The sequence below is a fragment of the Bos taurus genome, chromosome 24 (genome assembly GCF_002263795.3).
Source record: "Bos taurus isolate L1 Dominette 01449 registration number 42190680 breed Hereford chromosome 24, ARS-UCD2.0, whole genome shotgun sequence".
Taxonomy (NCBI): domain Eukaryota; kingdom Metazoa; phylum Chordata; class Mammalia; order Artiodactyla; family Bovidae; genus Bos; species Bos taurus.
Genome location: NC_037351.1, coordinates 20,856,582 through 20,872,463, shown reverse-complemented (window position 1 = coordinate 20,872,463; position 15,882 = coordinate 20,856,582). Strand labels below are relative to the sequence as shown.

At 47.9% G+C, this 15,882-nt stretch overlaps 1 protein-coding gene across 8 annotated transcripts in view; it reads left to right on the top strand.

Annotated features, from left to right (window-relative positions):
* The first annotated feature begins 14,282 nt into the window (after positions 1-14,282).
* The window catches only part of FHOD3 (formin homology 2 domain containing 3), a 521,883-nt gene continuing 520,283 nt past the window's right edge, over positions 14,283-15,882 (top strand). For 7 of the 8 annotated variants that reach the window (XM_010818738.4, XM_005224047.4, XM_005224045.4 and 4 more), the window contains exon 1: positions 14,317-14,590. In XM_010818738.4, coding sequence (XP_010817040.1) covers positions 14,426-14,590 — 165 coding nt within the window. In that variant the 5' untranslated portion in view covers positions 14,317-14,425. Of the gene's footprint in view, positions 14,591-15,882 lie in introns of all 8 variants that reach the window. The other variant, NM_001191215.1, reaches the window with a different exon arrangement.

The following is a 15,882-nucleotide window of genomic DNA, read 5'->3' as shown; positions in this document are numbered from 1 at the left end:
TATGTATGTGTATAGATACTAAGTTGTGGGAGCGCTTTATGTACTTTGGAGATTAATCCATTATTAAATATATGGTTTGCAAATGTTTTCTCCTGTTTGGTAGATTGCCTTTCACTCTGTTGGTTGATTGCTTCCTTTGCTGTTTAGAAGTTTTTTAGTTCAATGTAGTTCCACTCATTTCCTTTTTTGATGTTTTTGCCTGTGGCTTTCATTTCATAACCATAAAGTCATTGCTGAGACCAATGTCATGAGGGTTTTCACTTACGCTTCCTTCTAGGAGTTTTATAGTTTCAGGTCTTATGTTTAAGTCCTTAATTCATTTTTGGTTGACCTTTGTGTATGGTGTAAAATCAGGGTCCAGTTTTATTCTTTTGCATTGGATATCCAATTTTCCCAGCGTCATTTGTTGAAGAGACTCTCTTTCCCCACTGTGTATTATTGGCAGTCTTTCTAAAGAGCAGTTGAGCATATGTGTGGGTGTATTTCTGTGGTCTCTATTCCATTCCATCAGTCCATGCATCTGTCTTTATGCTAATACCATATTGTTCTGATTACTGTAGCTTTAAAATATATTTTGAAACAGAAAGTGTGATGCCTCTAGATTTGTTCTTCTTTCTCAGTGTTGATTGGCTCTTTGCAGTCTTTCATGATTCCATATGAATCATACAATTGTTTTTTTCTATTTTTATAAAAAATGCTGTTGAAATTTGATAGGGTTTGCATTGACTCTGTAGATTGCTTTGGGTAGTTGGACATCTTAACAACATTAAGTCATCCAATCCACAAACATGGGATGTCTTTCCATTTTTGATATTTTCTTTAATTTCTTTCATCACATCGTACTTCCAGTACTATCTTGAATAGAAGTGGCAAAAATAGGCATCCTTGCCTATTCTTCAACTTAGAGGAAAAGCATCTAGTTTTCACCTTTGAGCATGATTTTATGTGGGCTTTTCATGTGTTTACTGTGTTGAGTTACTGTCCATCTGTTCCTAGTTTGTTGAGAGTTTTTACCATGAAAGAGTGTTGAGTCTTGTCAATCACTTTTCTGCATCTATATATGATTATGTGATTTTTATCCTTTATTCTATTAAACATATCACATTAATTGATTTTCATATGTCAAAGCATGCTTGCATCCAAGGGATAAATCCCACTTGGTCATGGTATATGATCCTTTTAATGTGCTTTTGGATGTTTTTTGGCTAGTATTTTGTTGAGGATTTTTGCACCTTTATTCATCAGGGATATTGGCCTGTAGTTTTCTTGTGGTGTCTCTGTTTAGTTTAGTAAGAGTAATACAGGCATAAAATGAGTTTGGAAGCATTCTTTCCTCTTCATTTTTAGAGCATAGCTTGAGAAGAATGGGCTTTAATTCTTCTTTAAAATGTTAGAATTCACCAGTGAAGCCATCTGATCCTGGGCTTTTCTTTGCTGGAAGATTTTTGATTATTGATTTAATCTTCATACCTGTTGTAGGTCTGTTCAGACTTTCTCTTCATGATTTAGTCCTGGTAGTTTGTGTGTTCGGAGAAGGCACTGGCACCCCACTCCAGTACTCTTGCCTGGAAAATCCCATGGACGGAGGAGCCTGGTGGGCTGCAGTCCATGGGGTCACGAAGAGTCGGACACAACTAAGTGACTTCACTTTCACTTTTCCCTTTCATGCATTGGAGAAGGAAATGGCAACCCACTCCAGTGTTCTTGCCTGGAGAATCCCAGGGACGGGGGAGCCTGGTGGGCTGCCGTCTCTGGGGTTGCACAGAGTGGAACACGACTGAAGCGACTTAGCAGCAGCAGCAGCAGGTTGTATGTTACTAAGAACTTCTCTTTTTTAAAAATATTATTCAGTTTGTTGGAGTATCATTTTTTTGTTGCTTGTTTTTCTGGCTGTGCCATGCAGCATGCAGGATCTTAGTTCCCCAGCCAGGGACTGAACCTGTGGCCCTTACGGTGGAAGGCCAGAGTCTTAAGCACTGGACTGCCGGGGAAATCCTATAATTATTCATAGCAATCTCTTATGTTCCTTCTTACTTCTGTGTCATCAGTTGTAAAGTCTCTTCTTTCATTTCTGATTTTATGAGCTCTCTCTTTTCTTAATCTAGCTAAAGGTTTGTAAATTTTGTTTATCTTTTCAAAAAACCCAACATTTAGTTTTTGTTGATTTCACCTATTGTTTTTATCTTTTCTAATTCTTACTTCTGTTCTTATGTTATTTCCTTCCTTCTACTAACTTTGGGTTTAGTTTGTTCCTAGTTCCCTGGGATGTAAAGTTAGGAGTCATATTGTTCATTAAAAAACGGCTTTGCTTTCAATACAAGTGAAAACGTTATGAAAATAAGCCTTGTTTGTGGTCTGTGGCGGGTCCTCTGTGCCTTCCATGCTACTGGATGGTAGTCTCGAGAAAGGGAAAAGCCACAGTTCCTGTACTCAGTGAGCTCGACGGTTCCTACCAGGCAATCACCAGACTGTGGTGTTTCGAAGGAGGTCCTAGGACAGGGGAACATCTGGGAGTGAGGAGGCTGGCCCGGGGCGGGGGAGAAGGGAAAGCCCTGCAGTGATGGCCAGGGCAGCGCCATCTCTTTGGGTGGCAGAAACCTGTCCAAGCTGATGCTCTGCCTGGTTGACTTCCACCCACAAAAATCTCGGACCTCCAGCGTCTTCCACAAGGGAGGAGATGAAAATACCATTTAGGACCATGCCCCAAACTTCAGGTTGTGGTAAGAGAAGTTAAGCCCTGCAAGGCCAGCTGCAGTGGGTGGCATTTGCTCTAATCAGAGTGACCCCCCCCCCCCCCCCGATTAGAAGACGCCATTGGGACCAGCTGAGTGCAATCTTTCTCAGGTTCTCTTATCTAGCCAGTGAGCAGCCGAGGAGAGCACAGGCTGCAGGGATCCAGGGGATCTGAGATCCACCGCCAGAACTGAAAGTCTGTGGGGACTTGAGTAGTGTTTTGACTGATGCAAATGGCCCGCCTGAGACCCTGGCAGTGGATGAGGCTTCACTGGGTGGGCAGTGTTCGGAGCACCTGATCTCCAAGCAAGGCTGAGGCTCTTCTCACTGCCAGGGAAGTTCAGAGAGTAAATGGAAGCAGAAGGAAACCTAGGCTCCAGCTGACAGATAATTTCAGCCTGTCTTTTTCTAAATCTTTTTTTTTTTTTTTTTGGAGTGGGGATACTGATAGAAATAACTTCTATCTATCTCACTTTGCAAATCCCCAAATTAAAATCATGGCAAACATCATCCCATATTACCAAGTCACTGAACATTTCTAAACCTCATCTGAAAAGAAAACCCACAATACTTTCCTCATAAAATTGCTTGACAACTAAATGGGACAGTTTTGTTTAGCACCGGGCCTGAATAAGCCACGTCTGCCACCTAGTGGCGACATTAGGGAAGTGCAGATTTTATTTTTCAAGAAGATGAAAAATAGCTCAGATTGGGTGCTGCTGCTTAGTCGCTCTGTCGTGTCCGGCTCTTTGGGACCCCATGGACTGCAGCTTGCCACGCTTCTCTGTCCATGCGGATTCTCCAGGCAACAATACTGGAGGGGGTTGCCATGCCCTCCTCCAGGGGATCTTCCCAACAGGGATAGAACCCAGATCTCCCACATTGCAGGTGAGTTCTTTACCGTCTGAGCCACCAGCCCCAGATTAGGTGAACAGCTCCTAAATAGAAGGAAGGCAAACATCAGGACACTTCTGACTCCCTGCCTGCCTTCCTTAATGCACCAACTTTGAGAAATTTTTCTATGTTGATATTGGAGTCCTTTAAAAAGGTGGTTCTTAAAGTCGGTTCTTGAACTATTTCTTGGTCAGATGGAAGGTGAACCTACATTGCATCAACCATTTTTTTTGAGGTTCCCTGTTTTTCTTAGGATTTTAAAGGATGCTACTTTGAATTGGTAGTTCTCTTCCTGTCTCTCCCTCCCACCCCACTCCCATTTAATATATAATACCTTCTGTCGACTACAGATTCAGGTTTTGTGGTCCCAAAGACTGTACAATCTTAAAGTCATCTTGAAGGAAAGGGATACAAAATAAAAATTTGGCACAAAAGCTAATCTTTACTTGCATAGAAATGTCGGGGCTTAGAAAGAGGTCTGTGCAAGTGAGGGGCCCTGAGCTTGAGCTTTGCTACGTTTGCAGTGGCTCCAGCTTTGCATGGTTTTCTGGCTGCTCTGTCTTCCTGGTGCAACTAAGTGCTTCTCAAAGATTGCTTTGCTCTTCTGCGGTTTATAGAATATACCAGGGTTTATTCACTTTCTAAGATAGACAGCCACTTGCAGAACTTTCTTGATCTTTTCTCTTCTACCCGTGGATGAAAAGTGATTTTCTGTCATCACTCTGAGATTGTGACTCACTCTGGACTCATTCTTGCTCCAGCTGGGACCAAGACCTGAGAGGTTGATGAGTATGTGAAATGATACATGGCTGCATTGTATTGTAAGTAATTAAAACGTACTCCTATACTCCTGTAACAGACATACAAGTTTCTAGTTTTAAATTTTATGAGACCGTAGTAAATTTTGCTTTTGAACATGGCTATTCATTTATTTTTGCATTTATTTTTCCTTCTTCTAAATGATTTCCTAGAAACAAGAGTGGGATTCCATGATAATTGCTAGGTATCATTAAAATGTTTTTCCAGTAGAAATTTACTGACTTATAACCGTGGTGTTTCAATATTGTGCTGGCCCAGCCACTTCAGGTTCCCTGGGCTTGGGCTCCTGGATGTAAGAAAAATATGCTCCATTTCTTCCTTGGTGTAGTCCTTTTTGTTCATGGCATCAGGTATAGTCTGAAGAAATGAGCCAGAGGGGCTCCAGGCTCTGGAGAAGGTAGGAGTGTGCCTGGCAATGAGAGGTGGGGGAGGGTAAGTGGAACTGTGGAGTGTTCTCAGCCTTCCTCCACCCAGTTCCGGTGAGGCAAATGAGGTCCCCTGCAAATATGTGGGGTGTGTATGTGTGTGTATGAGTATGTGTGTTTGTGTGTGCGTGAGTTCAGTCATGTCTGACTCTTTGAGACCCCATGGACTGTAGCTTGCCAGGCTTCTCTGTCCATGGCTTCTCTAGGCAAGTATACTGGAGTGGGTTGCCATTTCTTCCTCCAGGAATTTTCCTGACCCAGGGATTGAACTCGTGTCTCTCGCGTCTCCTTCATTGGCAGACAGGTTCTTTACTACTGCACCAACCTATGCAGGGCCCAAGGCAAAAGTTCAAATGGAGGCCCATAAGCATGCATTTAAATATATTTTAAAAAATGAAAGTCACTCAGTCACGTCCAACTCTTTGCGACCCCATGGACTATACAATCCATGAATTCTCCAAGCCAGAATACTGGAGAAGGTAGCTGTTCCCTTCTCCAGGGGATCTTCCCCACCCAGGGATCAAACTGGGGTCTCGTGCACTGACTGCAGGAGATTCTTTACCAACTGAGCCATCAGGGAAGGCCACAGATATATTTAAAATTCATAAATCAAACAAAATGTTAAGTAAAATATGCTCTTCCTACTTTGACAAATACATCTTCATAATGACTTGGAAGGACAGATCTGAGTTTAGGATTCTGACTCCGTGGCACTCCACACAGGAAAAGGGCAGCGAGAAGAAAGCTGGCCCAGCCTGCTTGCTGCCATGGCGTCCTCCCACCCCTGAGACACGAACTCCAGAAGTGTGGCCCCTGGATCCTGCACGTCCAAACGCCACCCATACCCTCTGTAAACAGCCCCCTATAGTCTCTTCTTAGGCCTAGGGGGCAGCAGGGACCACCCTTAGGGGGATCACCCAGGGAAGAGACACATGTGGGCACTGGGTATGTGTTCAGGGCCATCTGGGCAGGGGATTCTGTGGTTCCTGGTACCTGGAGACCAGTCTCAAGAGAGAGCAGCTTGAGTCCCAGCTACATTTAACACTTGGTACAATGGACTCCTTGCCCTTCAGGGATGGGTGGGCAGACTGAGGCCCTCTGATGCATGGAGCCTAAGGCTGGGCCCCCCTTGCTCTGGGCTAAGAGATGTACTGGTAAGAACGTCCCTGGATAAAGTAAACTACCCCAGAAAGAGGACCTAAAGATACTCAAGGAAAAAGCCATCTGTCCACAGCTTGTCTGCAGTGAAGCCCACCAGGCAAAGTGCCTCAGTTATAGCTCAGAGCTTCCAGGCAGTTTTTAACATGAGTGAACAGCCAAGGATCACAAGTGTTTAAGGATAAATTCGACTGTAAAAGAGAATGACAGAGAAAGAGAAAGGGGGGAAAAAACTATCGAACGCAGACATAGTACAATGAAATGAAAACTTTAAAAAAAAAATGGAATCAATGATATAAGGGAAATCCAGAAAACAAGAATAACGTGGAAAATCAGAAAACAAGAATGTGAAACGAATCGCCAGTCCAATTTCGATGCATGATACAGGATGCTCAGGGCTGGTGCACTGGGATGACCCAGAGGGATGGTATGGGGAGGGAGGTGGGAGGGGGGTTCAGGATGGGGAACACGTGTATACCCGTGGCGGATTCATGTCGATGTATGGCCAAACCAATACAATATTGTAAAGTAATTAGCCTCCAATTAAAATAAATAAATTTATATTAAAAAAAAGAGTTCTTGAAAATTAAAAATGGGAATGCTGAAATTAAAATTTAGGTGAGGGACTTCCTTGGTGGTCCAGCGATGAGGACTCCACGCTTCCACTGCATGGAGGTGAGTTCAATCCCTAGTCGGGGAACTAAGATCCCACATGCTGTGCAGCACAGCCAAAATTTAAGAAAAAAAAAAAAATTCAGTCAAGGAGAAGGAACATATAGTTGAGAAAAATCTCAAAAAATGTACAACAAAATAATCAAAGAGATGAAGAGGGTGGAAAAGTTAAGAAAATTACAGGGACTGGTTAGTGTCCAATACCCAATTAAGAGGAGTTTCAGGAAGAGCAAGCAGAGCAAACTGTGCAGAGGAAATTATCAAAGACATGATATAAGAACATTTCCACAAATCAAATAACTGGATCCCTAGGCTAGAAATAGCAATGGAGTCTCAATATGATGAATGAAAATGAACTCACACCAGGGTAATTTATCATGCAATTTCAATATACTGGGAGTAATGAGAAGGTTCAAAATCCTCCAGAGAGAGGGAAAATAAAAAGTTACATATATTATACAAAGTAAGTAATCGCCAGACCACACATCTTCTCAATGGCAATAATGAAGCAATGCCACAAACTGAGTGGAAATCATTTTCAACCTAGAATTGTATATCATGTGTGTTGCTGCTGCTGCTGCTAAGTCGCTTCAGTCCTGTCCGACTCTGTGCGACTCCATGGACTGCAGCCCACCAGGCTCCCCCATCCCTGGGATTTTCCAGGCAAGAGTACTGGAGTGGGGTGTCATTGCCTTCTCTGATCATGTGTGTTAGACTGTTGCAAAGATGACTGCAAGAGTCCCTCAGGCCTCTTTGCAATGTGACTTTGCTTCTCCCATCAGGGTGTGCTCAGCCGCTCAGCCTTGTCCGACTCTTTGCCACCTCATGGACTGTAGCCTGCCAGGCTCCTCTGTTCATGGGATTTTCCGGGCAAGAATACTGGAGAGGGGTGTCAATTCCTACTCCACGGGATCTTCCTGACCCAGGGATCAAATTCATGTCTCTTGCATCTCCTGCATTGGCAGGCAGATTCTTTACCACTAGCGCCACCTGGAGTGCAATCTTTTTCTCTGCTCCTTGAATCTAGGCTGGCCTTGACTTGCTTTGATAAAAAAATAGTGGTGAAAGTGACACAGCATAAGCTCTGAGCTCAAGGATCAAGAAACTCTTATGGTTTTGCCCTTGAACTCTTAGTATGCTACCCTAGGACTGCCAGTGGGAAAAAGCCAGGTCTAACTTACCAGATGGAGAAGGCGATGGCACCTCACTCCAACACTCTTGCCTGGAAAATCCCATGGACGGAGGAGCCTGGTAGGCTGCAGTCCATGGGGTGGCAAAGAGTCGGACACGACTGAAGTGACTTAGCAGTAGCAGCAGCAGCAACTTACCAGATGGAGGAGGAGAGACTCCTTAGCCAAGTCTACAAGTTCATAGATACATTTTCTATCTTCCAAATTATTGTGGGCAATTGTTTTCTCAATTGTTTTATTGTTACATAAAGTTATGACCAACCTAGATAGCATATTCAAAAGCAGAGACATTACTTTGCCAACAAAGGTTCGTCTAGTCAAGGCTATGGTTTTTCCTGTGGTCATGTATGGATGTGAGAGTTGGACTGTGAAGAAGGCTGAGCGCCGAAGAATTGATGCTTTTGAACTGTGGTGTTGGAGAAGACTCTTGAGAGTGCCTTGGACTGCAAGGAGATCCAACCAGTCCATTCTGAAGGAGATCAGCCCTGGGATTTCTTTGGAAGGAATGATGCTAAAGCTGAAACTGTAGTACTTTGGCCACCTCATTTGAAGAGTTGACTCATTGGAAAAGACTCTGATGCTGGGAGGGATTAGGGGCAGGAGGAGAAGGGGACGACAGAGGATGAGATGGCTGGATGGCATCACTGACTCGATGGACGTGAGTCTGAGTGAACTCCGGGAGTTGGTGATGGACAGGGAGGCCTGGCGTGCTGCGATTTATGGGGTCGCAAAGAGTCGGACACGACTGAGCAACTGATCTGATCTGATCTGAACACACGTAACCATATTCCCGGTTTTCAGTAGTAATTTTTTTTTACCACTATTTCTAGGACCTGGCTTCTTCACATGATAGTTTCAATTCCATATGCTCAGAGGGTGAGAACAGATCAGCAGCTGTAAGGATTCTTGAAGCCTTAGTTTCAGAAGTCACACAGTGCCACATCCAACATAGGCTGTCACAGTAAGTTACACAGTGATCCCCATTCAAGGAGAGGGGAAATAGACCCCATATTTTGATGGGGCAATTGGCAAAGTCACATGGCAAAATGTTGGGAGAAAAAAGGGTGGGAAGGGATGTGGCCAACCTTGCCAACAGAAGTACCACACCAAGGCAAGTGTGAGGCTGTCTGTGTGCTAGTCACTCAGTCATGTCCAACTCTTTGTGACCCCATGGACTGTAGCCTGCCAGGCTCCTCTGTCCATAGGATTTTCCAGGCAAGACTACTGGAGTGGGTTGCCATTTCCTCCTCCAGGGGAATCTTCCTGACCCAGGGGTCAAACCCAGATCTCCAGCATTACAGGCAGATACTTTACCATTTGAGCTACCAGAGAATAAAAATTACTTTTAGACATGAAAGTTTCAAAAATTTACATTTTCTCAGAAAGCTACTGGGCCCTGTATTTTTTTTTAAAAAATTGCAAGTGTAAACCAAGAAAGAATATGACATGTGATCTGAGAACCAGGGGTTCCCACACAAGAGGGATGCCAAGGAAATCCTGGGTAGGAAAGGGCTGAGAGGAGCAGGAGGGTGGAGGACGGCCAGAGGGGTGTTTCTGAGAGGAGTGTCCTAGGGCTAAAATATAGCATCGAGAAATTATTTGATATTATCGAAAGAGGCATTTTCAGAGCTGTTGCAGGATATGAGATCTAACTGGCTGCCCAAGAAAAAAATAAACAACTGAAAAAAATTGAGGCAAATATTAACTTCAGAAAAAAAACCAAAAAGGTGTTCAAGAAAGGCCATGTAATCATGTGAACTACTTGGCATAAAAGTGAACAATAATAACACAACCATTACTTAAAAAATCGTGAGGATTCCCCTGGTGGTGGAATGGATAAGTATCCCCTGGCCAATGCAGGGGACACGGGTTTGATCCCTGGTCTGGGAAGATTCCACGTGCTGTGGAGCAACTAAGCCCTCCCGCCACAATTACTGAGCCTGTGTGCTGCAACGACTGAAGCGGTGGGCCGAGAGCCTGTGCTCCAAAGGAGAGAAGCCACTGCAGTAAGAAGCCTGCTCACTGCAGCAAAGAGCAGCGCCTGCTCGCTGCAACTAGAGAAAGCCCACACAAACAACAAAGAGCCAGTGCAGCCAAAAACAAATAAATAAAACTTGTTATTGCTGTTTACTCACTAAGTCACGTTTGACTCTTTTGTGACCACATGGACTGTAGCCTGTCAGACTCCTCTGTCCAGGGGATTTTCCTGGCAAGAATACTGGAGTGGGTTGCCATTTCCTTCTCCAGGGGATCTTCCTGACCCGGGGAACCCGCATTGCAGGCCGATTCTTTACCAATGAGCTACCAGGGAAGCCCAAAATAGAAATCAGTAATAAATAAAAAGACTAAAAAAATAAGAATTTGACTAAAATCGTGATAAAACTATATTGGGATGATGGAGGAAGGAAGTCTGTAATGTAGCATGGTATAAAGTCAGTATATTCTCTAAAATTAGTTGATCAAAATAGAGCAGTGTCCTTATTATTTAAAAGTGAGTGCTTCTGGGAAGTGAGAAGGGAGGTAAGCGGTGATCATGAAACAGGGAACTGGTATTTTTTGTTATAACTCTTGACCTTTTAAACTACAAAAAGTTAAAACAGAATGATTTCAAAAAATACGTTGAGAAAAAAAGTTGGCTGTTAATCAGAGGAATATATTATTGCTAAGAGCAGTTTCAAGTGAGTTGTCAGGGCAGAAATCCTCAAAAGAATTGAGGATGGCCTCTATGATTAAATTTTTTGAAGGTTTCATTTTAGGTGCCAGTCCCTATTTAAAGTTTTAAAACTAAAATTGAGTAAGACAAATTCCAATCCTTTAAAGTCTTGTGGTTTAGAAGAGCAGGCATACCAGTAAGCAAGTATTTTCAATGCAACATGAAAAGAGCTACCATAGCCACAGTAGAAAGTAATCTGAGACCACAAAGGAAAGAGATACCATCCTTGTTTGGGGGTGAAGTTGGAGATGTCTCTCTAGAAGAGCTGATCTTAGAAATGTGTGTTGGAGGATAAGTGGGTTCAGCTGGCTAACTAGATAGGTAAGAGCATTCCAGGTTGAGAAGCTCACATGAAAAATCTCAGCATGTTTCAGTCAGTTCAGTCACTCAGTTGTGTTTGACTCTGCAACTCCATGGACTGCAGCAAGCCAGGCTTTCCTGTCCATCACCAACTCCCAGAGCTTATTCAAACTCATGTCCATCAAATTGGTGATGTCATCCAACCATCTCATCCTCTGCCATCCCATTCTCCTGCCTTCAATCTTTCCAGCATCAGGGTCATTTCAAATGAGTCAGTTCTTCCCATCAGGTGGCTAAAGTATTGGAGTTTCAGCTTCAGCATTAGCCCTTCCAATGAATATTCAGGACTGATCTCCTTTAGGATGACTGACTGGATATCTTTGCAGTCCAAGGGACTCTCAAGAATCTTCTTCAACACCACAGTTCAAAAGCATCAACTCTTCGGCACTCAGCTTTCTTTATATGCTCAGCTTTCAGCATGTTTGGGAAAGGGTAATAATTCAACATTGCCAGGATGTGAAGGAGTAAGTCTGGAGTGGTAAATTGGAGCAGATCTTAGACAGTCTTGTGGGTTTTGCATGTAAGGATTTTCCCCTGAGATATGACACATCTAATGTACATCTTTGAAAGATCACTGGCTCTGAGACACCCGTGGAAGCTCCAATGTAGGATGCAGGACTGGGGGTGGGAGACACATTGGAAGACTAGCATAGGAAGTGAGGGCCAGACAGAGGGAGAGTTGAGAAAGAGTTCAAAGGCTGATTCAGTGACAGGTCATAGTGACCAATAGGAGGATACAGGACCCAAAGATGTCTCTGATGTTTCACTCACGCACCAGAATCTATGGTGTGCCTTTTCTGTGCTAGGCACTCTGCCAGGCACTGGGGGCGGGGGGTGTATAGGGTTGAATATCACATGCTCCCTGCCCTACGCTGGTTTTCAGTTTAGTGGGAACACAGATATATATTAACAGAAACTGTAGTTGTGATGCTCTATTTTTACGAGGCGAACAGAGCCCAGAGGAAATGAGAAGAGCTGATGAAGAGGGAGAAGGTGAACTTAGAATGGGTAGAACTAATGAAGCTGAGAGAAAAGAGTTTGAAAAAAGTGTGGTCCATGGTGACAGATGCTGCTGAGAAAGTGGATGGCAAGGCTGAGGTGTCCCCCTAACGAGGCAACAAGGATGGCACTAATGGTCTCAGAATAGCAGGGAGGGCTGTCCATCAGATGTTTTGGGGTGTGGAGCAAAGAGGTGGTGACGATGCTGAGAAATGAATGTAGCTCTTGCTTTCAGAAGCTGATCAGGAAGTGAAGAAGAGATAAGCCACGGAGAGGCAGCCTTCATAAAGATGTAGTTTTTAAGAGAAAACACTTGAGTATTTACGCTCATCAGGACCAGCTGTATAACCTGTGGATCCCAATGCAGAATGAAACTTCCAGTCCTCTTGTTACATTGTTATGAATTTAAGGACCACAATAGCAGAGTGTGAAACCAGCGCGGGGCTCTTCTAAGAGCTGGGATCTGTAGGATTAGCCCAGGCTGTGTGCCAGGAGGCTGGTCCTGATTCTCAAGGGGAAGGAGCCCAGGAAGGAAGGAAGAAGAAGGCCAGATCAGTGACACAGGCTGATCCCAGAGGAGCCAGGAAGGGACTCAGGATCCAGATGAAGTAGAGCCTTGAGCAAGAAGAAAACCAGGGCTTTGGTCATCTCTTGAGATGGAGGAGACGGAAGATGGACATTCCAATGGAGAGGAGGGGAGTGGGAAGGGGAGGACTTCACCCTGGAGCCATGACCTTCTTTATTGAATAATCTGTAGGTGAAGGGGCAGAAGCTTGTGGCAGCCTGAGATGAATGGAGGGCCACCGTGAGCAGTGCTGAGAAACCTGGGAGGAGCGGGGTGGGTCATTAGAGTGGCTGCTGCCAGCAGTGGATGGGGTGGGAACATTCTTGGGACCTGCTAGCTGAGGCCAAGAAAGTGATACAGCATGGAGGTCACTGATGGGCTGGGATTCATGTAGGGACAGAGGTGAGAAATGGGGCGGCTAGAAAGAATGGAGGCCTCCCTCACTGAGGAGAAATGAAAATGGTGATGAAAATGGGAGGGTAGGAGGCAGGGGTTCAGAGCGGATGGGATTTTAGCCTCTGCCCAAGAGCTGATGGTGAGGTTGATGTACTGGCCTGTCTAAAGGACTCGTGCAGAGAGAACTAGCTCTGCAGGAACGAGCAGGTGTCACGGATCATGGTTATTTTAAGAACAGGCGTTAAGCCTGGACGTGCGTCGGGGAGGGTCCACGGAAACGGAAGGTCACAGGTGCGCGTGAAGAGGCTAAGCGTGGGACGCGGGGTTACTTCCCCTTGAAGCCAGAAGGGGAGCCACATGTCACAAAGTCGGCTTGTTTAGACGCGGATGTTGAGAGCCACTGAGTTTATTCCACGAGACCTGCATGAGGCACGAGGGTACCCGCGACCTTGGCCATAGCCTGGGAATGGAGAGAACCGGGAGTTCTTATTGGAAACGAAGGGGGTCACCCTCGAGCAGCGAGAAGCCTCGAGGCGCCGGGCAGGCCGAGGCGGGCAGCCTGCAAACCTTCCCTCCAAGTCCCTCCGTGCCCGGTGGGCCCCTCGCTCGCCGCGGCCTCCCTGCAATTCGGTGACCCCCCGGAAGCGCCCCTGTTGCCCCACTAGATCCATTTAGGGCTTTAGGAGACCTCACTGGCCAAAAGGCCGTGGGGATGCGGAGGATCAACCAGCACACGCAGCCCCCGAAGCCTCCCGCCTGGCGCCCTCCTGGGCTTGTTTCTTAAGAACCGCTGCCAGCGATCCCCGGTTCACCCTCCTCCTTCTTAGCTTCCTTCTCTCCGAGGGAAACCTCCCCGGAACCCTGCCCAGGGCTCCAGGTGGCTGCCACTACCCTGCTTACTTTCTTGCTTGTCGGGGTGGGGTGGGGTGGGGTGGGGCGGGGGGCTTCCTCGCCTCCTGGTGCCCAGCTGGGGCTTTCCGAATCCAGGCAGCAGGAGTCCGGCCGCCGCCGCCTTCATCTGGAAAGAGTTAAGCCTGCTTTCAGATGGATAAGATGCCCGAGGACGGCTCTGCCCCCACCCGCCCTACACCTCGGTTCCCCTAGCTCCGAGGGGTGCAGCTCGGCCGGGGCGCACGTGCTGCGGGGTCTGCCCGCGGAGCTTTGTGTGTGGGGAGGGTTCGGGGGTCTTTCCGCCAGCGCACTCGGCCCAGGGCTGCGGATACTGCGCGAGCCGCTCTCCCTTTCGCGTTCCTAGCGGCGAGTCGCGTGGGTCCCTGCTGGCGCGCGGGGGACGCAGAAGGGGAGGAGCCGGCGAGCCCCGGGAGGAGGGGGCCCGCCGGCCCCGCCCCCGTCCCGCCCCCCGCGGCCGGAGCCCGGGCTGCAGCCAGGCGCGCCGGAGCCTGCGAGCCCGCGAGCCAGCGAGCGGCGGCCGCGGCCTCCCCTGCTTGCGGTGACCCCCGTCGATCCCGGGGCCCGCGCCCCCCTGGGGCAGGGATGCATCATGGCCACTCTGGCCTGCCGGGTGCAGTTCTTGGACGATACGGACCCTTTCAACAGCACCAACTTCCCCGAGCCCAGCCGGCCGCCGCTGTTCACGTTCCGCGAGGACCTCGCGCTCGGCACCCAGCTGGCCGGGGTCCACCGACTGCTGCGGGCGCCGCACAAGGTACGGCCGGGCGGGAGGCGGGGTGGGGGGGCGGGCTGGGCCCCTTGGGCGCAGTCCCTGCTGCGGGACGCGCCGGGGTAGGGGCGCCGCGGGCGAGCTGAGCTGGGTGCGGCCGGGGGACCAGCGCCCAAGGGCAGACCTCCCCTCTCCCCGTTAGGCAGAGGGGTCCGGGCACGCGCCGGCTGGCTCGGGATCGCCCGGGCCGGCGAGGAGGACCGCCCCGCGTTCCGGCCCAGAGCGGGGGCGGGCAAGGCCGAACAGGTGCGGCGCCGACCGGAGGCGGGATGCAGAGGGTTCCCCGCGCCTCGCCGTTAGCTCGGCCGGGTGGGCGGGGTGGGTTCGGACGCCGGCGGTCGGTCCCCGCACCCTGGCGGGCGGGCGCCGAGCTGCGCGCGGAAAGAACCCGGGCCCCGGGGACTCTGGTCCTTTCGAGGAGGGCCCCGAGCGACGCCCGGGACAAAACCTCTTCGACCTTTGGGGCCGCTGCAGGCGGCAGCGCGACCCTCGAGATAAAGCACGCTTCCCGGGGACGCCTCTCCTTCCACCCCTGGGGGCGCCGCGGAGGACGCCGCCAGCGCTCAGCAATCGTGCTCAGAGCAGCCCCTTTTTTCTTAGAAGCAGGTGGTCTTTGGGGAGCAGTGGCCGTGGGAGGAGGGGCGGGGGCGCCGAGGGGCGGCCCTCGTGCACAAAGCCCGAAGTGAGTGACCCCTGGGAAGAATGGCTTGATTTTTTTTTTTTTTCTTTTTCTTTTTTAACCCTTTGCGGGACAGGCATCTTGCAAAGTGTGTGTATTGCAAAGAGAGCTGGGCACTGAAAGCCAACCATTTAGTTTACCCAGGAGAACCCTTCCTCCCACTTCATAGAGTGACTGCATCTTGAATAACTTTCCTGGTACTTCACCCCCCCCCCACACACCCCCCACCTCCCCGGCTTAGGGTTCATATCAAAGCTTGTAGATGATTTATTCTTTGAGGATCAACAACTGATAAATATTTGGAAGCGTTAACACTTGATGACAAGAAGAACAAAATTAAGTTTTAAAAATTCCTTAGGTTTCTGTATGTTGTTCACCTGCCTTGGAAGAAGGGAGGGAGGTTGATGTGGAAACCAGTGAACTTTGGCAGTGGTGTCCGTTGGTAGTATATCACGGCTCCCCCCTCCCCTCCCCAGCCCCCATTACTTAATGAGTAACCCATCTTCAGGAATGAGGAGTAGGGCAGTTCTATCTCCTTTTCTCTGTGTTGGTGCAGGATGGATAGTCCCGGGAATCCCTGTGGTCATGAAAGGTTGGG